At 40.7% G+C, this 21,714-nt stretch overlaps 1 protein-coding gene across 1 annotated transcript in view; it reads left to right on the forward strand.

Annotated features, from left to right (window-relative positions):
* Positions 1-1,750: 1,750 nt before the first annotated feature.
* The window catches only part of NAA25 (N(alpha)-acetyltransferase 25, NatB auxiliary subunit), a 23,826-nt gene continuing 3,862 nt past the window's right edge, over positions 1,751-21,714 (forward strand). Inside the window, exons 1-14 of the mRNA XM_009703527.1 lie at positions 1,751-1,831; positions 2,777-2,915; positions 4,557-4,675; positions 6,638-6,712; positions 7,591-7,698; positions 8,151-8,229; positions 8,805-8,916; positions 10,288-10,377; positions 10,726-10,895; positions 11,677-11,789; positions 14,647-14,854; positions 15,492-15,578; positions 16,654-16,834; positions 17,475-17,574. Coding sequence (XP_009701829.1) covers positions 1,772-1,831; positions 2,777-2,915; positions 4,557-4,675; positions 6,638-6,712; positions 7,591-7,698; positions 8,151-8,229; positions 8,805-8,916; positions 10,288-10,377; positions 10,726-10,895; positions 11,677-11,789; positions 14,647-14,854; positions 15,492-15,578; positions 16,654-16,834; positions 17,475-17,574 — 1,641 coding nt within the window. The 5' untranslated portion in view covers positions 1,751-1,771. The remainder of the gene's footprint in view (positions 1,832-2,776; positions 2,916-4,556; positions 4,676-6,637; positions 6,713-7,590; positions 7,699-8,150; positions 8,230-8,804; positions 8,917-10,287; positions 10,378-10,725; positions 10,896-11,676; positions 11,790-14,646; positions 14,855-15,491; positions 15,579-16,653; positions 16,835-17,474; positions 17,575-21,714) is intronic.

A 21,714-nucleotide genomic window follows, 5' to 3' on the forward strand; every position in this document is an offset into this window, starting at 1 on the left:
TTCAGTTTGCACCATGTGTCTTGATTACTCAGGTTCCTTGACAGCTACGTTTATCTTTCATCTCGATGTGTTCTCCCTTCACCTGAAGGTTCACGTGTTGCATTTCCGGCCACTAAACATCTCCACCTACGGACTTGCAGCTAATGCAGGCGTCAAGTTTATTTTCCTTTAGCTTGAATTCCTTTGGAAGTTGCCAGCTACTTTGACCTCCAAGAAACTTACTTGTTGTTAGCAAAATACCATCTTTTTATTCTGCTGCAGTTTAGAGAGGTTTGTGGTTTGTTTGATTTACTTTAGGAGACCTAAAGCGCAGATCTTATCGGCACAGTTAAACAATCCCAGACAGGCAGTGCAGCGTGGCAGGTAATTTGTGCTTAAGTGAACTGCGCAACGCAGATCATTAAATCAAGAAGTCTCTGCTGGTGTAGGAAGAGATCACCGGGATGTTCTGTTCCACAGTTTTGAAACCTGCTCACTGAGAAATCCCTGCCTAGGCTTTAGTGTTAAAAGTGATGCACAGGTTTTTGTAAGTTAAAACAGCCGTCTAACCCATGTCTTACAGTTTCAAACTATATTTTATGCAGCAACATTTTGTTTTGGTTAGTGTGGGCAGGCTGCCTCGTTTGAGGTTTTGTCTGTGTGGTCTCAGGAGCCCAATTAGCTCTACTTTAAATCTGCAGCACTTACTTGGCCATGGAAGCAAATGTGAAAGCTGCCGAATATAAATCTCATTAGTACAGATGCACACTTTGTGCTATATAGCAAGGAATTACTAAAGGTCACCTCTCTACTTGGTAAAAGAGTTCTCTCTCATAATGAGAACTACAGTCTTGACAAGAAAAAGATGTGTAATGCAATTCCAATTAACTGAAATTAGCTCTGTTTGCAGTTTGGTAGGGGAGAGGCCAGAACGTTGTGAGCAGACCCTTGCCTGTCGGCTCGTCAGGTGCAGCCAAGCTTTTTTGCTAGGTTTTGGTTAGTAAGTATTACTTTTTGAGGGATATACAGGGGTCATGTTCTAATCTAAAATTGCTTGTTTGGAATTGTCCGATAACATGATGATGCACTGGAGGTGAAGCTGAAGATCACAATACCGAGCTGAAAAAAGGAGAAAATGGTCTTCAGACAGGGTTTTTCTACTGCTGAAGTTTTACTGGATAGTGGGATATCCCTCTCGGAAATAGTGAAGCTCCTCCTGGGAGCTTCACTTTTATGTTTTTAAAACTAGTGTGGTGAAAGCATAGTAATATACTCAGTTAGGGGACAGATTTGCTCTGCCTGAAGTATGGATCGTGTGGACAAGTAGGTCTTCTCACTTAATGCTTTGATAGATTGTGAGTGCTTAGTTTCTAACCTACTGCCTGTTAAAAGTCATTGAAAGTCTCCCAAAGGCATACCAAATTAATTTCTACTTTTACTGAAGCAAAGAGCCCAAGCTCCATTGCTAGCAAAGAGCTGTTGCTGCAGAACCCACTCTATTATATGTCTCTTTTGTTGCTGTAATGATCTATGTGGAGTAATTACAAAAGCTTGTTTGTTTGAATGACTAAAACTAGTACAGCGCGATGAATACTTCATCTACAAAATGACATGTTTCCTGAACATTTCGCGTAGTAGTAATTGTACAAGGAAAATACGGTTTGTACTGCTGGCCTAACAGCACATATTCGACAGTAAAATTAGAGATAGCTTTCCAGAGTGGTCTTGTGTTCTGGTATAACACTATGTATGTTGTTCTTATGCAGATTATCTTGACAATGGCAATAATAAAATGGCAATCCAGCAAGCGGATAAACTGCTCAAAAAACACAAGGATCTTCACTGTGCAAAGGTAAGTGTGATTGCAGTGCACTGACCTCGTTTGGGGAGCATAGCTCTGAGACTTGGAGCGTTCTGCTTTGCCTTTCGAGCAGTGTCCGTGATCTTCCAGAGACGACAGTGTTTTCCAAACCCTCTGGAACATCTCGGGCGGTTCTAATTCACACAGTATCGTGTTTGCCTGAAAACTGGTGCAGATCCTCTTGGTGAGGTGCCTCTAATGACTAAGAGTGTAATTTGTTATACCTGGGCTAATTGTCTAGCTCCCGGTTGGAGCCACCGCAAGCAACCTTGGCACATGGGCTGTGCCTTAAAAATGCCTCTTTTAGACCTTAGGTTGGGATACCTAACGTTTGGACCAAAATATTTCCTTGGGAGGTGTAGTCTTCAGTAAAACATAACAAGGTGATTTTGGAGGCATTTGCTCTTCTGCTTCTTGTTCACTGCCCTCCTTGCTGTGCCTGTGTTGAAGGAGAAGGCGTTCTGTTTCTCGGTCTTCTGATTGTATGACTGTCTTTCTGCCTTTCTCATTTCCCTGTGGATTTTCCTCTACAGTTCATACCACTTCTACGTTTTAAAAGCTTCCCAAGCTGAAGTGAGTATCATTGACCTGAATCTCATTTATGTCACTTCTCTCTGACCAGCTATTGAAAGGAAAAAAAATGAAAATTAGCAGGACTGGTCAGTTTTCAGTCTGCAGGTGGGGAAAGCTGTGTGGCTGCTGATGCCTTGGAGAACCTGCGTGTTTGGTAAGAAATGCAAAGCGACGCTATTTGATGCAGCTTGCATTTGGAAGTTTTCCTCTACAGCCGTATGGATTAGAAGCTTAATAAAACCTGGAGTTCTGCAGAAGTAATGAAGCGGTTGGGTAAAGCCTCTCCTCACCAGGAATGAGAGGATTTTTCACTGGTAGCTGCCAGCTGTGTTTCTAACAGCTGCCTCTGTGTTCTGTCAATAGGTTCTAAAGGCAATTGGCTTGCAGAGAACTGGCAAGCAAGATGAAGCGTATGCTCTGGCACAAGAAGTAGCAGCACTTGAACCCACGGATGATAATTCCTTGCAAGCACTAACTATTCTTTACCGGGAAATGCATAGACGTAAGCTTTTTCCTTTGCCTCTCTTAAAAATAATTTATGTTCTTGCAGAAGTGTATGTGACCCACAGGTTCATGGGAAACATGCAAAGTCCAGGGTTCGTGTATAGGTGTGTTGTTAAGAGACTCAGAGAATTTAAATGATGCCTGTTATATATGCCTTTAAGGCTCTGGTGATCACCATAAATCAAAGAACCTTTGTTTTAGGCTTCTGTCATTAACATTATTGTGTACACAGTTCCTAAATGAATGGCATGCTAATAATCATCCCTCACAATCAGCCTATGAGTTCACTTTTTTTTTAATGAAAGCTACTGGGATTTGTTGTCAGTATATGTGGCAGAGATGACAAATTGCATGGTCTGTGGTTTGGAGTGTGCTTGCTGCTCTGAGACAGTAGTCGAGGGGTTCAGGCCTTGAGAAGCCGTGTGACAAACGGAAAGGAAATCCTGGCCTCTCAATTTGACCGCGTTAACTTTTTCAGTACGGTTCCTTGTAGTGATACAGTATTTTAAAAATACTAAATTGTGAATGAGCGATGGAGTAAAATTGCATGTGCTTTTCTGAAAGAAGCCAGACCTTATATACTGCTTATCTACACCTCTAAACCATTGTTGGTTTTGGCAGCTTCTTGTGCTTCTTGGTGGTGGTAGCAACATTTATTGTTGAATTGCTGTAGAAATGGATATTTGTTTTCAGTTTGCAATATAGCAGTTGGTTATGCACTGCTAGTTTCTTTCTTTCTATATGTGTGCATGTGTATATGTGGAGTTAAAGCATCATTTCTTGAAGAATACAAAATTTTTTGTGTGTATGTGTGACTTCAACATAAACAAACCCCTGAAAATATCAAACACCTTTCTGTGATTCTAAACAACTTGCATAAGCGTTAAGCTTAGGTTTTTAACTTCTAGGTTTATAACTCAGAAAGGAAATAGTGGGTGTTAGGCACTTCCATTTTTGGTCCTACAAGAAGATTGTAATTAGGTGCTTTATGTATGTTTGTTGAGGATATGTAAACTATGTGAAACAAATTATATTTAGTTTTCTAATACTATGCTGAGATTGTACGTGTAAGGAAAGAAATCTGGAAGGATGAAAATGTAAGAAAGTTTTGCGTATTATAATATTGTAAGTATTCAGTGATTTATTATGTATTATTTAATGATAGACCCATTATTAAAAAGTATGGTGTGAAGTATTTTACTTGTTAAGACTACTAAAATAGGCAACTGGAAAATAACAGGATATGACTAACATAAGTAACTTTGCAATAAGAGCAACTAATTTGATATTAGGCTCTGAAAATGTTCTGTGTTTTGATACGTAATTGACATGGAGCAGTCATTCTGCCAGGAGTAGAAATCTTCTTTCAGTTTAATGTTCCAAAATAGGTAAACTTTCTTAAGAAAAAGACTTAAGCGCTTCTGAGCCTCTCTTTTGAGGTTGGTTTGGTTGTTTATTTAAGCACTTTCTTCCTTTGCCTCATGTTTGTAGCACTTGGGGTCTTGGGGGAGAGAGTACCATTTCTGTGGTTGACGAGTGTAATTAGATTACTGTTCAGTATCTGATGCTATCTTTGGGTACCTGTGCTTTAAAATTATGCTCAAATTTGTCTTAACTCAAGCATCTGGTTTTGGTTTAGCGGAACTGGTAACTAAACTTTATGAGGCAGCTGTAAAGAAGGTTCCCAACAGTGAAGAGTATCACTCTCATCTCTTCATGGCCTATGCCAGGGTTGGAGAATACAAAAAGATGCAACAGGTACGATCAACAATTTGTGTTCAGGACATTTGAAGCTGTCTTCTTCTCTATATGTGACTGTTAATGCCTTTTCATATTGTAAGTAATCTTCCAGAAAGCTAAGCTGGGTTAATACAGAAGTTATACTCTATGTTAGTTTTTACAGAAAGGCTTAAAAGACCAGTATATAGGGGTGGGTTATCTGAAGTCAAATGCTTTCTTTTCCTTACATGGGATAGGACACCTGTGCCTTTTGTGTGCCTGTCTGGTGTGCTAGAATATGTTGGTTATTTCGGGAGGTTTTTATCAATTTGTCTTGAACAGTACGGTGGCTACATATAGGCAGTGTATTATAAAAGAGTTCTGGAATAGATAGAAAAAGATCCAGCAAGATCTTCTGATCCATGTTTTCAGACTTGATTTACTCCTTAGTTTGCAGTTATCTTTGGTAGAGTAATCTTGCCTGTGGTCTTACCTCTGGAATCTAACATATAACTAGGCTTGTATTAGTTGTAATTCAGTGAAGAAAAACTGAAAAGCAGTTCTTTTAAGTACATTGTACTTCTCTGCTGGCACAACAGTGTCATGCTGGTTAGTTTTGTTTTCATCCCTTCCAAATTAAGTGCCTGGAGAATGCCTATAAATGGAAGATTGTTTTCAAAGCATGCGTGCTCACTCTTCTGTATAAAAAAGCACAGATAGTCAAGTAAGTCAGTCCTAAACTTACTCCTGTTCCCCTGTGTTAAGGTGACTTGAGTTTTTGTACCAGTTTGGTTTAAATAACTAAAAGAATATAGTTATTCTATATAACTATATAGAATAGTGTTATCCTCCATTGTAGCCCAGCTTGTATGCTGTTTGAGTTCAAGCTGTAGATAGGGGCTAAGTTATTAATGTACATGAAATTACAAGCCTCGTATGACAATCTAAACTTCAGACATGTGACTGTGTGTTAATTGTACTCCTGTCTACAACCGTGAGTGGACAAAATGCCAGTCTTGCACAGATAGCCATATTTAACATCTATGTGACCTTTTGTATGTTTAAAATGTCATACAAACACGTATCTACTTAAGTTATCCGGACATTGTCAGAGAGTAGGATGTTCCAGATTGGCCTGTGCATTCAACTTAAGGACTTAGAGATGCACAGAGTGCAGGGATGCTGACGGATTGGAGGGTGAAAATAAACCTCAGCATCCTGTGTTCTGGGGTGTTTCAGCTGAAAGTACTGGAAAATGCAAACTGAGACTGCAGTCAGGAGATTGGCGCAAAAGTCCATCTGTGGTAGTAGACTGTATTATATATAGTTTCTTCAGATTCATTTCAGATTTTGTACGGGTAAAAGTGTTGTCCTTCATTATATACAGGCACTGGAAATCTGTGAGAGAAATGTGCGAATAACTATTTATATGTTAGGCTAGAAAATCTTGGATACTTTGTCTCTGCTTTGATACAGCCAAGTTTTCATCTCGACCTTTGCGTAACCACTGCTTTGCACATATAGGTGACCTCATGTTTCAGATATCTGAGTATGTGTATGTATGAAGTGAGAGTTGAAGGGCAGTTGCTTACGTTAGGGAGGCACATCGTTTGGTGGGCCTTTTAGCACTGACTGAGCATAATAGTGAAAATCAGCACTGGAAATATCCCCCTCACTCCTAAGGAGTAAGTCTTCTGCTTCCTCGCTTCTAATTAAAGCTCTCATCTGTTTAGGCAATCATACGTGCACATGCTCATTGCTGTTCCTTGTCAGACCTACACAAAGTATCTATCTTTAAAGCATTTTCACCCTCTGTTTTCTTCTTCTTTAGCAATGTGTGTTGAGATTATAGGGCTCATGGGTTGACACAAGTCCTCCCATCTAGCCGCTAATTCTATGTTGTCTCCTGCCCTCATTGCTGCTAAGCTTGTGTTATCTGTCATGAGAGCTTATAAACAGATATGTTTTGGGAATGATGAAAATTTGTCTTATATTTTTCAGGCTGGAATGGCACTTTATAAGATTGTACCCAAAAATCCTTACTATTTTTGGTCTGTGATGAGCCTGATTATGCAGGTGTGTACAGTGTTGCAAATGAGTCTGACTTTTGCTGCAGGTATAGTGCAAATATAGAAATGTTCTGAGTGAAAATATTAGAGATTATTTTAAATAAATTATGCGTTTGAACTGTTCCTGTATGATGCTGGGAGAAGGACTGAGCTCTCTTTAAGTAGCACTACTGATGTGGTCCAAAATGAATGCTGTAGTGTTCTTTATAATGCAGCCTGACTGGGCTGCCTTACCACGTTTATACAACTTGAATTATTCTCTCCTCTGGACTTGTACCCTACTGTCTTTTTAGTTAGCCAATGAATAAAACCTCAAGTATCTGCAGCTCCCCAGTCGGAACTCTCTAATTAGGTTATAAAGGCTCTAGGAAGACATAAATGAGAGCTCTGGATTTTGTATCTCTTTAAGACTGCAGAAAATCTGCAGGAATAGATGGCAGATCAGCTGTGCTGCTGTTAGTTGAGATGTGTGATCAGTGCCTGAATCTGCTAACACACGGAGTGTCAGCCAAACAAAAAATAAGCATGGGGGCATTAATCATGTTCTCTAAAATACTGTGCCATGGAAAACACAAATGTGTTCTTGCTACATGTTATTTGCCATGGGTATTGCGTGCCTGGATGCTGAGTCTCTGGACAATGTAATCTAGAGCGAGCCTTTCTGTATATCACTGGTTTTATTGCTGCCTTTTCACAGAGCAGTTGCTCTCTGCACGTGGCAGATGGCAGCTCTGAATGTGTGGTTTGGGGAGGGGGGCAGTGGAATTGAAGTACCCTTTTTGGTTTTGGTGGTTTCCCCCCCCCCCGCTTCTAATGTTGAAAAAGCAATGGGTGAGACTACACAAAAAGTTGATGAGCTGTTACAATAATTCTTCGCTTCCTTAGTCTATTTCAGCACAGGATGAAAACCTCTCAAAGACGATGTTTTTGCCACTAGCTGAGAGAATGGTGGAGAAAATGGTGAAAGAGGATAAGATTGAAGCTGAGGCTGAAGTAAGGCTTGCAGATACTTTCAGCTTGATTTGAACATTATTGAGACAAGGAATGCACTGTTGAAAGAAGTTGATTATTTTAACAGTTTTCCAAGATAATAATCAGTAGTGTTCTGGAAGTAAATGTGAATGTAGTGGGACAGAAGGAAAATCAAGAGCAGAGGTTTGAGAGGGATTTGGAATCGTGTGGCCAAGGAAATTTTTTGGCATTTGATTTGACTGATGAAGTACTTAGTTTTCTCTTGGGGCCTCCCAGGGAGCAAACTTCAGGACTGAGAATGGAAAAAAAGACCTAAATTCCTGATTGTTCTACCCTCTGGGATGCTAAAGATAGCTTTGCAGGCCTGGCTATCTCCTATTTCTAATGACAGTAACACAAACCACTTTATTTCTTGGCACACCTGTGTATTGTTTTACTACCAAATTTCATTGCAGTCTAATCTTTCTTTTAAGGTCGAACTGTACTACATGATTCTGGAACGTTTGGAGAAGTATAAGGAAGCCTTAGATGTTGTGAGAGGAAAACTAGGAGGTAACTTATTCTATCAATTAGTAATCACAGAAGTGTGAAAGACACAGCAGTTCTCCTTTGCTTCAGGCTTGTCCGCTGGTTCCAAAAAGAAAAAAAAAAAGACTGTAAGAAGCCTGTCTCTTAGCACCAGTTTCAGACATTGATGCAAACTCTGGAGGTGCTCTCTTGCAAGCTAGTTTTACCCACCTGTTGATGATATTTAAGCATTATTCAGTGATGAACTTTGCAGTGGTATGCTTAGCAGTAGTAAATTGATAGCATGTTAGTTTGTTGTAGTGTCTATCTTAAAAAAAACCAAAAAAAAACCAAAAAAAAACCAAAAAAAACAAACACCCCAAACCAGTTTCTAATATCCTACATTTTTGAAGCATCTTTCTGGTAATTATAATGCACTTGCAGTTTTAAGGAATTGGGATATGAAGGTTTCCATAGGAAAAATCTGTCCTTTGAGGACCTCTCTTCTGTTCTCTTACACTTACTGTTTTGCATCTTGGGCTATATTAAGAAGCTTTATGCAGAAAGTAGAGAAGGAAATGCGTTGATTAAATAAACTTGCCCTTCTGTTTTTAATTTAGAGAAGCTGACAAGTGAGCTCCAAAGCCGCGAGAACAAGTGTATGGCAATGTACAAGAAGCTGTGTAGGTGGCCAGAGTGCAATGCGCTGTCGAGGAGGCTGCTGCTGAAAAAGTGAGATTATATTTCTGCAGTCGTACTAAAAAAATGAAGAATTCCTGGCTGGTTGTGAATTACCTTGTTTAGTGGCTTTTGTAAATGGTGGTTAAAATAGAAGAACATTAGAGGATCTCAAAGGATTTCCAAACGTTTGCTCTCCAAAGCCTGAGGAAAAGGGCCGCAGAGCAGAATGTTAAAGGGACGCGGTGAAGGTCACAGGGAGAGTCAGTGTCAGGACCGTAGTTACTTCTTTTTGAGGGCTGACTTTAGCAACACATTAGTGCAGTAAAATCTTGTTTACCTCCTTATTTCTAAAGGCTGTGCTGATTGTCCAGCTCTGACTTTCATGGTGGGAGGAGAACTGCATTTACATTTAATTTTCTGGAACTTCATTTCTCTCACTTGGCCAGACTTCATAGTGGGAAGTGCATGTAATGCTTTGAACAGATGCGTCAGGAGGGAGCATGCTAGTATGATCAAATCTGTCTCGTGGAACTGTCAAGAGAGATTTGTCATTTGCTTCTTGTATTTAGCTATGCCTTAATCTTATATTTAAGTTAAATACAGAGGAAAAACTTCTGCCTTAGCATTTTGTGGGGATATTAATGAGCTCTGATCGGAATGTAGATCATAGAATCATTATGGTTGGAAGAGACCTCAAAGATCATCAAGTCGAACCATATACCCCATGCCACCATGCCCACTAAACCATGTCTTGAAGTGCCACATCTAAACGTTTTTTGAACACCTCTAGGGATGGTGACTCCACCACCTCCCTGGGGAGCCTGTTCCAATGCCTAACGACTCTTACAGTGAAGAAGTTCCTGCTAATACCCAACGTGAACCTCCCCTGGCGCTAGTTGAGACCCTTTCCTCTTGTCCTATCGCTAGTTACCGGGGAGAAGAGACCGACCCCCACCTGGCTACAACCTCTTTTCAGGTCGTTGTAGAGGGCGATCAGGTCTCCCCTCAGCCTTCTCTTCTCCAGACTAAACAGCCCCACTCCCTCAGCTGTTCCTCATGAGACTTGTTCTCCAGACCCTTCACCAGCTTTGTTGCTCTTCTCTGGACACGCTTCAGCAGCTCAATGTCCTTGTAGTGAGGGGCCCAGAACTGAACACAGTATTTGAGGTTGAGAGTTTGTAGCTTGCCTCAATTCTTTACTGAAATTGTTTCCTTTAATACATTTCAAGAAATGCAGGATGATGACATTTTTAAGATATGAGACCTTTTCAAGGAGAAATAATTCTTATTGCAGTTGTTTTTTCCATAATACGAATATGTGCTATTCCTTAAATTCAGCTTTTGCCAGGAATGCAGTTTTAGAAGTAAGTTACTGTTGTGGCAATTCCCTAAACTTGGTTCTGTGCCTGATTTTTGTTTCAGCTCAGATGATTGGCAGTTTTATATAACTTACTTTGATTCAATGTTTCAACTCATTGATGAATCCTGGACACCTCCACCAGAAGAAGAGCAGTAAGTTAACAGTTTTGCTGAGGATTTGGTTTTCCTTTGTGCTACAGTGCATTGTTTGCATTCATATATTCTGTACAGCACTGTCTCTGTCTTTGGGTGACTTCATGACATGGGACCCCAGATGATGTGTTCTCCCTACTTTGTTTTGGAGGCTGGCAATAGTTTATTGGAAACAGCTGTTTAAATAGTGGTTTGTACACTATAGAACTCTTCCAGTTCATCTTTTTCATGGTGATCAAGTTAGAGAATCCATCATGCCAGATTTCCTTAAGAGTATGGTAAGCACGTGTTATCAATGCCCTAGCAATGGGAAAAATCACGGAATGTTTTGTCTCTTTAATTGCACAGCTCTTTGGAAGGAGAAGTACACTATTCTATAGAGCAAGCTGTGAAATTTATAGAAGAGAGGATAACAGAAGAATCTAAGAGCTCTCGGCCGCTTCGGGGACCATATTTAGCTAAACTGGAGCTGATCAGACGTTTGCGATACAGAGGTTGTAATGATGAATATAAACTAGGTAAGTGCCACTAACTGGATGGTGAGTTAATCTTTTGGAGAGAGAACACAGACTTGGAACAAGCGCTTTGCTAAATCACTGACTGAAATACAAAGTCTGTTATGAAAATGTACGTGCTGTTGTCTGTATGTAAAGAATTTTGAAAGCATTAGAAGATGAACCTTGAAGAAAGGCAGGTAGTTCCAGGCTAATCCACAGGGCTTGTAAAAGCAAGCAGGGAAACTTTCAAAAGGACCTATGGGAGCTAGGAGCATACAGTCACTGACATTGTAATGAAAATTGCATTCCTGATACACTGCTTTTGTAAAAAGTCCTGCTGTTACGCTGTAATCTCTGGGTGGTTTTTCATGTAAGATTTTTGGCAGTAGTACCAGGTTTTGCTTTTTAAAAACTTGCATTTAAAAATCACATTTAGGGAATTGGTGAAGGAGAGAATGTGATTAGAGCAACATCTGTGCTACTTACTGGTTCCTTTTGTATTTCCATCCAAAAATAAGTTACTGTTAGATAAGTGGAGGCTGTGTGTGCATGCCTGTTATGCTGAGCTCTTATCTGCCAAAGTAGCTTGAATGAAGCTCTTGGGGTTTGTTTTTTTTTTTAATATGTCCTTGGTTGCCAAAGACATTGAGCCTCTGTTAAAATCTGCAGCAGTGCAGCTATCCATTTTCTAAATCACTATGTAATCTCTAAGGGGGAGAAAGAAAAAAAGCATTAACAAAGATTTCTCATAGTGATTTTACAGATTCAGCTTTTAATGGAGATGAACTGGGCTTTTTCCTAGGTGATCCAGAAGAACTAATGTTCCAATACTTCAAAAAATTTGGGGACAAACCCTGCTGTTTTACTGATCTCAAAGTATTTGTGGATCTCCTCCCATCCAGCCAATACACAAAGGTAAGGAAAGATAAAGAAGTGGTGGGAGGAACTGCAGTGCTTGTTTGCACTCTGGTCTTTATCTTAAAATACATGTGGATCATATTAAAAGATTGGAAACATCAAATTTTTACCTTCTGTTTGAAATTCAGAAAACTCTTTGCACTGCAGAAAAGCAACTTCTTTCGGAGGATTTTTACTGAAGACTGAAAACTAAGTTTGATCCTGCAAAGTCTCAGACCCAGATGTAGTATTCATTTGGCTTTTTTATTACAATTTCAAGGTGTCAGGGTGCTTTGAGATGGTCTTGGTTGAATTTTCATACCAAAAATGAAAAACTCATAATCCTTATGAAAGTTACAGGGGTACGAGCTCGTATCTTGTAATGAAGAGCTCCCTAGGAATTGTAGTTCAAGTGATAAGCTACCTGATTAGCTCACTTTTAAGTGAGTGATCTCTTGTCACTTTTGTTTATGGACCACAGCTTACAAACTGGAGTAATGTAACACTACAGAAAGACCACCCTGCTCATTCATTTGCAGTTCTCAGTGCTGTGTACTGTAACTTTTGTTTGACATCCTCCTTTTTCCCTTCCTACCCATCACTTGTTTTTCCCATTAAAGTTACATGCTTATTGAGAAAAATCTGCTCCCTCCTCCGATGCAGGCAGAGTGTCACACAGGTGTTTTGCTTGGCTCTCCTGGGGTGCTAAAGAACAGACACCTTGATACTGATCAAGGGGTGACCCAGAGACCTACGGCAACATTTTCCAGAATCTCTTTCTGAAACGAGCTCTCTTTAACTGCAAAGACTATTTGTGCAGAGTCATGAGCAGCTCGTTGAATGACTTCAGCAGCTGGGAATTCTGTCACTGTTTTTCCTGTCATTGTTTTTCTAAGCCATTGTGTAAAATTATCAGAGCTGGGGAGGGCTAGACACAGAATCCTGGATCAGCCAGAGGCTGTTGATAAGATGTTTGTAAACAAAGTGTAGATAGTGTTGTTGTTTTCTTAGTTTATTAAAATATTTTTTGACTGCTAATGCAAGCTCTTCCCACAGCCTCACTACTGATGAGAATGGTGGCCTGGCATGTATGGGTTGTTGCTGATGTTTTATGTTAAAAGGGGTGTTGTTACCCCACTGACAAGAGATGTGGTCAGAAGGATATTTAACTCGTAGTTCTGGAAATGGTGATACTATTGCAAGGTAACCCTGAAGTACTGAACAGGTTTAATCCAAACTTTTCAGGAAATAAATTCTAAACCCAGAGCGAGTGGGAATGATCTTTAATAGTAATAGTTTAGGCTACAGTTTTGTCGCAGTGCTTGTAAAACCATGACTGTGAATAAATTCTCTAAAATTTTCTGATTGGCCTTAAAACTGCTGCTGATTTGGTGAATATATCATATTGTGTCATGCTGACATATTAAAGGTCTTCCCAGCGTATAGCTCTCTTCTGGCTGTCATGTCTCTGAAGCGTGCATCTGCAGCAGTTTAACTTGGTCAAGGAGACGTGTAGCTGAGGAGGTTTAGTGGTGCTGAAGTGCTGATGAGTTCTTGAAATCTGCAAGTTTGAGTTACTTAAAATATTTACAGGTTGTCTTAGATTTATTCTTGTTTAACAGCAAAAGATGCTGAAGGTTCTTGTATCCTAGGTAAAGTAGCAGGGTCACGCTGAAGCTATACACAGCTGGGGGGGGGGTCTCTTTTCTTCTTTTTTGTAAGAGTTCAGCATAGTGTTATGGTTCAGTAGCTGAGAATGTGGTGATGTCGCTGGACCACTGGACACATGAGATACTCCAGAAATAATTGTTGAGACATCAATCTTGACTTCCCTAGAGACATAAATTGGAGTATGCAGCCTAGTGGTTTGGTTCACCTTGCTCAGCTCAGCAAAATTTCAAACTTAAGAGATTTGTGAATGGAGTCTTCATCAAAGTTTATGGGAAAACTGGAATTTGTGTGCATGGTGCTGTGTGTTCCTCCTATCTAGCTGTCATGATTTTTTTCGTTGGGCATGCCTTTGATGCAGTTCTTGTGTTTCAAGACCAAATGTAGTAAACCTGAATTCATCGGCTTTAACTTGGTTTTAAGTTTGTAAACACTGTTGGATTTTAAGGCAACAAGAAACTGCTGTCCAGCCCTGACTGTGTTGCAGGACTCTGTTGCTGTCTCCCATTAAAATTGTAAACAATGAGAGGCTGCTTTTCTCACAACTTAATTCAAAACAAAAGTCATTAATCAAAGGTGATGACCTCACTGAGTACAGCGCATTACTTGAGAGCTGAGAGAAAATGGAATAGCTAGTACAAAACCACTATTTCCTGGAAGTGTGCTGTGAAGCCTTTCAGTAACTAATTATTTTCATTGCATGTGTCATTACTGTGAGTGTTAACAGGTGCTTGAACTCTCCTGTGTGTCAATGAATTGGAAATTTGCCTGTGACTTTTTTCCTCCATCGGTTTGATGATGGAACTTACTAAAAGCTGTTGAGTGCAACCAGAACTGTGTGCTCACCACCTTTCCAAAGAAACAAATAATTTTTTAAGCCAGCTCTTCAACCAGTGATTGCAGGGTGACGTCAGGGTTGACACTGACATTTCCACCTTGCTTTTCTTTTTTTCTTGATTTGAGGGAGGAAATGTCTTCCATTTGTGCAGTCCCAGATGCCCTGCAGAATTTAACAGTGTTTCTCTTTCAGTTCATCAGTCAATTGCTGGAAGTAATTCCTCTGTCGGCACCAGCAGAGAGTGAAATCGCGCTGCCAGCTGATATCAAAGCTCTGCAATTCTTTTTTCTTGATTTGAGGGAGGAAATGATGTCTTCCATTTGTGCAGTCCCAGATGCCCTGCAGAATTTAACAGTGTTTCTCTTTCAGTTCATCAGTCAATTGCTGGAAGTAATTCCTCTGTCGGCACCAGCAGAGAGTGAAATCGCGCTGCCAGCTGATATCAAAGCTCTGCAACAACATCTGTGTGTGGTGCAGCTCTCAAGATTGCTCGGTATCTATCACACCATGGATAAGAAGCAAAAGCTGACTGTGGTCCGGGAGTTGATGTTAAGATACCACCATGGATTGGAGTTTGGTGAGAAAAATCTTGAAACAAATGTTGTAGTTCACTTGCAGCTTTTTATGAAGAAAAGTTCAGAGCTTTTTCAGGGGGGCAGAACAACACAAACTCTGATGGCAAATAGTGCTATTGGTGCACAGCACCCATCGTGCTGCTAGATAATACTTTTGCTTTCTCCTTTATGATTACATCCTTGGGCATACCCAAATGATCTGTTTCCACTGAATTTTGTTTCTTTTCAATTGTGTACCTTAAAGATAAATGACACATTCCTGGGTAGTTCAGATGGTACATTTGTATGTTTGCAAAATTGCCTGTGCCTTTAAGCAAAGCCAGGGTTTATCCCCGGTGTGCGTAGCACAGATACATGGGCGATAATATTAATTTGTAAATCTCGCAGTTGTAGGAGAGTCTTTTCTTCTTCAGCATATGTCAATGTATGAAATGGCCCAAAGTCCACTAGCGTGATGAACAAATGCAGCATGTATACAGTTGTTTCAGATTTTAAGACAACTCTGGATTTTATAAATTAAGCTGTGTAATTTTATAAATTAATCTGCCAGGTCGCTGTGTCATTTGATAATGCTGATAATGTGAGAAGCAGCTGACAGCACTGTTAGTAATTCAAGGGTAACTTTTTTTTTCTATTTAGGGAAATCTTGTTTGAAAACTGAATTGCAGTTTTCAGATTATTACTGCCTGCTTGCGGTTCACCTGCTGCTCGATTTGTGGCTAGAAGGTACGTTCCTAAAATTGTGTCTTGCTTAATGCCACCCTGGATGGTTGTGATAGGGAGACTCTGTCCCTGTGGCCAGTGTGTACCTGGCACAGCTTGTTAGGCCCATAGCTTTCTGGGTTTTTTCCCCTCAATATGAGGTGGTTCAGGAATCCCACTGTTCAGTTGATGTTTGATCTGGATCTCACTGACCTCTAAAGGGATTTAATTTTTCTGATTAATTCTTGGAAGTCCTGGCAGAGCTTTGCTGATGACAATCGCAGGTCAATGCTGGCTGTTTTCATGAGCTTGTTCCAAGTTGCCCATGTAGGTAATGTTTTTCTCTCCCTTTGCACGAGTTCTGCTGACAACTGCTGTCTGATATCAGAAGTGTTTGGAGAGCATTTCTTTCCCTCCTTGACATACTCTGTCTTTTGGATCCCTTTCTTCTAGACCTTCTGCTGAGACCTGTTGCCCTGTCTTGAGCATTCGTGTACTCCGCATCTGCTCTGCCCATTAGTCTCCTAATCCCGCAGAGTCAGTCTCCAATGGTGGCTGCTCGTGGGCGCTGGTTATATTCCTGTCCTTCAATGTAGTTGTCAGTTACATCTTTGTCTTTCCCGAGGAAGATTTAGTCTTTAACCTGAGTAAATCCGTTGTCAGGTTCCTGGCAGGTCACCAGTGGAGCGTGGGCTCTTGAATTCCTGGCTCTGGGCTGCTCTCTTGCATAATACTTGGGAGTGCTCTGTAGGTATAAGCTAGAAATCCTGAATAGTCTAGGACTCATCAGGGAAGGTCGCTGCTTCTGCAGTGGGCTCATGTGTGAGGGCTGTGCTCTGTTACAGATGTGAGCTATATATTCCCTGTGAAGAATTATTCCTCCACCTTTCCCTGGGAGAGCAGCTGTAGTGCTGGAGTAGGTGTTATGTTTTAAGGGCAGCAGCGTGGCTGATGAATGCCATCTACATGTTTAAATGCATGGGACCATTCTGAGAGGTGTGTAATGTAAAGAAGCTTCAATGCCAAAGTGAATTGTGCTGTCAGTTTTCAGTGCCTCTGTCTGATCATGCCTGTCTGTGTTTTTTGTCTTTGTCACCAGGTGAAGAGACGGCTGTGTGGCAGTGCCTAACTGTCTTAGAAGAAGGGTTATCTCATAGTCCTTCTAATGCTCAGTTTAAATTGCTGCTCATTCGAATCTACTGCAGGCTTGGTGCATTCGAACCCGTTGCAGAGCTCTATTCCAGCCTTGATGCAAAACACATACAGCATGACACCATCGGGTGGGTAGTATATACTGAGAATAATTGATGATGGTGACCCTCCAGTAACCAGTCCTGAGATCTTCAGTTTCCTTTGCTAACGAAAGTTAGCAGATGATCAGATTTTTATTCGGTGTTGTGTAAATGTGTTTCGGAATTTTGAGACACACATCTACTGTAGTATGCTCCCCTTCTTGTGGAGTATCTTTCCTGTGTGATTTTGATCTGTAGAGTATTAACTAGGGGGAATCTGAAAGAAATTTGTGGAATGTATGTCTTGATGCCAGTGAGAGCTTGGTGTTCCAGCTTGTGTTATTGTGTGGCAAAGCTTGGGACCACAAATTAAAACAAACACACCAAATGGCCTTGCCTTGATTAGTGTGCTTGTGGGTATCTAATTAAGTAAAGCTCTTGCACACTTAACAAGGTGGATGGAGGAACTCCAAGCCCCCACATACTGTTTTTAAAAAATCGAGAATTCCTTCTGTTACTTTTAAAAGGCTAAATTTTAATATGAATGTTGTGAATGCCCTCTGTTAAATCTCCAGACTTTTCATTAAAGCTGGACTGCGCTCCAGTTCTCTGTTCAGAGCTATGTTTGAAATTCAGGTTTCCCCAGGGTCACGTGCTGATATTTGACTTGCGCTGTGTTGTGTTGCAGCTATCTTCTGACGCGCTATGCGGAGTCACTGGGCCATTACGCTGCTGCATCCCAATCCTGCAATTTTGCACTCAGGTTTTTCCACTCCAACCAGAAAGATGTAAGTTGAAAGAAACCTCTGTGTCCTTGTAACAGAGCAGTATGTCAAGGTGCCTTACAGAATTCTATGCCCTGTGTAAGAGCTTAGAGAAATGTAGTGGTTGATAGCATGATTACAAAGAGGAATAATAACGTGCAACTCTGTAGTAAAGGTTGCCTCAACCTGTGTTTCTCATGACAAGAATTTGTAACATACTGTTGTATGGGGGTTTGCTTTAGCTTTCTATTTATAAAAGCCAATTTTAATGCTCCTCAAAAAACAGTTATCATTACTTTTAAATGAATGGATTGTGATTTTTATGCAATAATTTAAGTGAAGTATCATGTGGCAAATAAGTCCTAGTGTCGTATAACTTCTAGCATTTTGGAAAGTCATACAGCAGCTGGGGATGGTGGGTCAAGATAGTGGTGGCATACTTATGAATCCTTTATATTACAATCACCGAAGCAGCGTGTCTTAGTGATGGCTGTCCTGGGCACACAGGAATGGTGGGGAATGCACATCGCTTTAAAAGGGAGGGAAAGCAAAGCAGGATTTCAGAGGGGCAAACCTGAGTCTTGAGTCTTCACTGGAGGCAGAGCAGAGCCTGTGACTAACTGCGTTATTTTGAAGCGGTAGGATTGAATTGCAAAAGTTGGTCTTGTGTTAGTAGCAACTACCTGTTTTATTCAGTTCACTCCTAAAAGCGATGTGAATGAAAAGAAAGTTGTCTTGAATGAGAGTCTTGGGACTGGGATGGAGGAGATAGTGAGGGGAGAGAAGCTGAATTCCTCCAAAGAGGTCAGGTGCTTCCTGAAATGCATGCCATGCCCTAGGCATCTAGCATGCCTATAGCTTGCTGATTAGTGACTGTGCTTGTCAATAATCTTACTTGGAAAATATACTCCAATGTACATACATTCATAGGGAAACTATCAGTTGTGTTTCAGAATGCCCATGGAATCCATGAAAAATGGGCTAGGTAGGACAACAGTGGAACAACACATTTTTGAAATCTTGGTGGAAATATATTGGGCAAATAAGAACAGAAATAATCTAGAATTGTGGCAGGGAAGTATATACATGTCAGTCCATTTCCCTAAAACTTGCAAGGCAGTCCCGTTCTGAGAAGTGGGAATATATCCTGTATATTTATATTTTACAGTTTGATCACTGTTGAGAGGTAGGTGAAGAAAATTATTTTTACTTTACTTTGTAAGAAACAAAGGTGCAATCCAGTTGTAACTCTTCCAGTCAGCCATTGGCTAAGTTGGCTCCAGAGGCTCTGCAGTCATACAACTTGTTTTCCCACTATGCCAGCCATAGATAAAACAGAGGACTTGTCTGTACTGAACAGTAAAGATGCTCACACAGTAATCACTTGGAAAAAGCACCCATGCTCTGTTGGTAGCCCAGGTTGTTCCTGTGTACAAGACACCAGTTCCCGTTTAACTGTGCCTGGAAAGTAGATGCTGGGTTGCTGTGACCTGTGTTTGAGACAGAAATATTACTGTAGGGAGCGGGATGCACATAGGAGCATGTGGATTGTATGATGGGAACTCGCTGTTGTCTGCTTCCCTCGTTTGCTCATTGTTTAAGCACTGATTCTACTTGCTTGAGTCTTTTGGTTCCTGAGTGCAATGTTTTGTGCTGGAGTGAAGCCCTGGATCCAGACAGCTTTCTCCTACCTGCCTGTTGTTGGTAGTGGCAGCTTTCTTTTTCTTTTCTTTTCTTTTCTTTTTTTTTTTTTTTAATGAGGAGTAACTTGTTCAGTCTTGTTTAAAAGTCATTTGGTGGATGTTAATGAAAAGCATACCTGGAACCAACTGTCTGACTAAAACGCATGACTGCTGGGTGCCAGGTGAAAAAAGTAAACCGAGAAAACTTATCGGATACGATTTGTCTGCTTGGGAACACTGCGTTGTAAAGCATCAAGAAATCATCTTTCCCTGGAAAACAATCTGAAGTAACTTCAAGTGTGCTTACCTTGGAAGAAGGTTATTGTCTTTGACATGAATGGTAGAGGCGCTTGCAGCAGAGAAGAGCTGATGGTCTCCAGTAGCTCGACATCTGTATGTGGACGAAGACGGCCACGTTCCAAGTGCTGTTGCCAGGAAAATGCTACTCGTGTTCCAGAAATCCTGAAAAGGTGGTGCCCGAATGGTTCAAACCTGCCTTGCTACTACACCTTAAAAGGTTGTAATTATAAGAGGGGCAAAAATGGCGTAATCAGCATAATATAATTCTTCATGCTGCAAGATAAGGGTGTGACTCTGGAACCCACTCGCATCATGTCTGAGCTTGGAGACAGTATTGCAGCCAAAGGACCACGAGCTGTTATCGGTCTCGAGTAGCCAAATCTCTCGTGTGTTCTGGACACCTCCAGTGGTTATCACTTTAAGATACTTTTAGTTGGGAAATGCATCAAAAGCAGTACTAATTTGCAAATAGCGAGTGTCCTTTAAACCAACCGCAAAGTGCAAATTGCAGGAGGTGATGGCTCAGTTCAGGGTACTGTTCACCTAGGATGGTGGCATGACAAGAGTGGAGGCGGATTCCTTACCATAAGACACCTCCCAGGTATCCCAAGGTCAGAATCTGCTACCAGTTTCTGTGCTGCTGTGGTTCTGCTGGAGTTGCCCCTTTGTACTTGGGGTCCTGATACCAGCTTCCCATTCAAGTCCCGTAACAGCATCTGCCTGCAATGTTAAAGGAGGACTATCCTTTAAAAGTTACCTTTAAACGTCATTTCAGATACTGCCTGCTCCTCTCTAGGTTGATGTTTAAGATAGCTGACATGTCTGTTACAGCACAGAGAACGTGTCCTGCGGCACGCTGTGCGTGGGGCTTTGTCTAGAACAGGAAGTGTGGGATATAAATGAAGTGGTCTGGCATAAATTATAGCTAGTGATTCAGACTGATTGCTTTGGATAAATATGTTTTCCTTCTGACTTGCTGAACTTAACAGCCTGAAGTGAATCCTGTGTAAGAGTGAGTCCCATGAGTAACAGCCATCTAGGATGCTGTGCGGTCCTGATGTAATGTTTCTGCTCTGGCAGAGGATGCCAAGGACAGGGAGGAGAGAGAAGGCAGTATTATTGCTATATTTGGCCAAAACTAAAAATGCAACTTTATCCCTCTCAAGATAGTCCTCCTTTAAATGTGCAGAATCACAAGTAATCTCTAATTTTCTTGTGTCCGTCCGTCTTTAATTTCTCCAGATACTGCAGGCAAACAGAACACCAACGTGTCCTATGGGGATTTAAAAACCACGTCGATGCAGTTGAATTAGCACCCATAGCGCAATCCCGCAGCCTGACAATGAACTCTGCAAGGCTGTTTATCAGAGGGTATGTTGCTGAATATTTGGCATATTTTTTTCATACAATGCAAATAACCAAATTTCTTAGGGGGAAAAAAAAAAGACAGAGCTACCTAGAGGACATTTCTTATTTTGGAGGGGGAAAAAAAATAAAAGAGAGGTGGCTCTCGTCTGTGAGTGCTAGTTTCTGGTCTCTCAGAGCCTTCCAGACAGGTTGAGGCTGTTAGTACTGTGTAAAGGTCAGTTAACCAGAGGCCTTTTTTGGTGCCTCTCATCTTCAGTGTGTTTCATAATCTTGTTCAGAAGAAAATACTTCATTTGTCAGAATTTCTCAATTGTGGAGTAATTCTGATGTTAAAAATACAGCCATCTGTCTTGACTGGGAGCATAAGTAGTTCACTCTGTCTCTACAGTTAGAAATTTTCATTAAAGTACAGTGCTTGTTTGGGGCTCCTTCGTCATAGAAATCTCCTTCTGGAGATTGCATGGACTGATGTGAAATATTAGTTGTGTGCTTTGTATTGCTGTATTTCATCAGAGGGGAAGCAGACTATCCCATGGACCCTGACAGTTTCCTTTGGTGTTTAGATTGTATTGTAATGTGTATACACTGAGTGGTATTATCTTGTGATACTGTATTCAAAAATCTAATAAAAAAGAGAAACAAAAAAATGTGTGAGTAATTTTTTTTTTAATCTATGTTGCGGTAATATGTGATGCACATCCAAGTCAGTTCCTGATAATCTGGGATATATTTATTTTGCCTGAAAGTACTTCTCACAATGAAACAATGATTTAATGATTTGAATAATGCATCTTAAAAAAAAAGGGGGGGGGCG

Source organism: Cariama cristata, unplaced genomic scaffold, assembly GCF_000690535.1.
Source record: "Cariama cristata isolate BGI_N322 unplaced genomic scaffold, ASM69053v1 scaffold21017, whole genome shotgun sequence".
NCBI classification, from domain to species: Eukaryota; Metazoa; Chordata; class Aves; order Cariamiformes; family Cariamidae; genus Cariama; species Cariama cristata.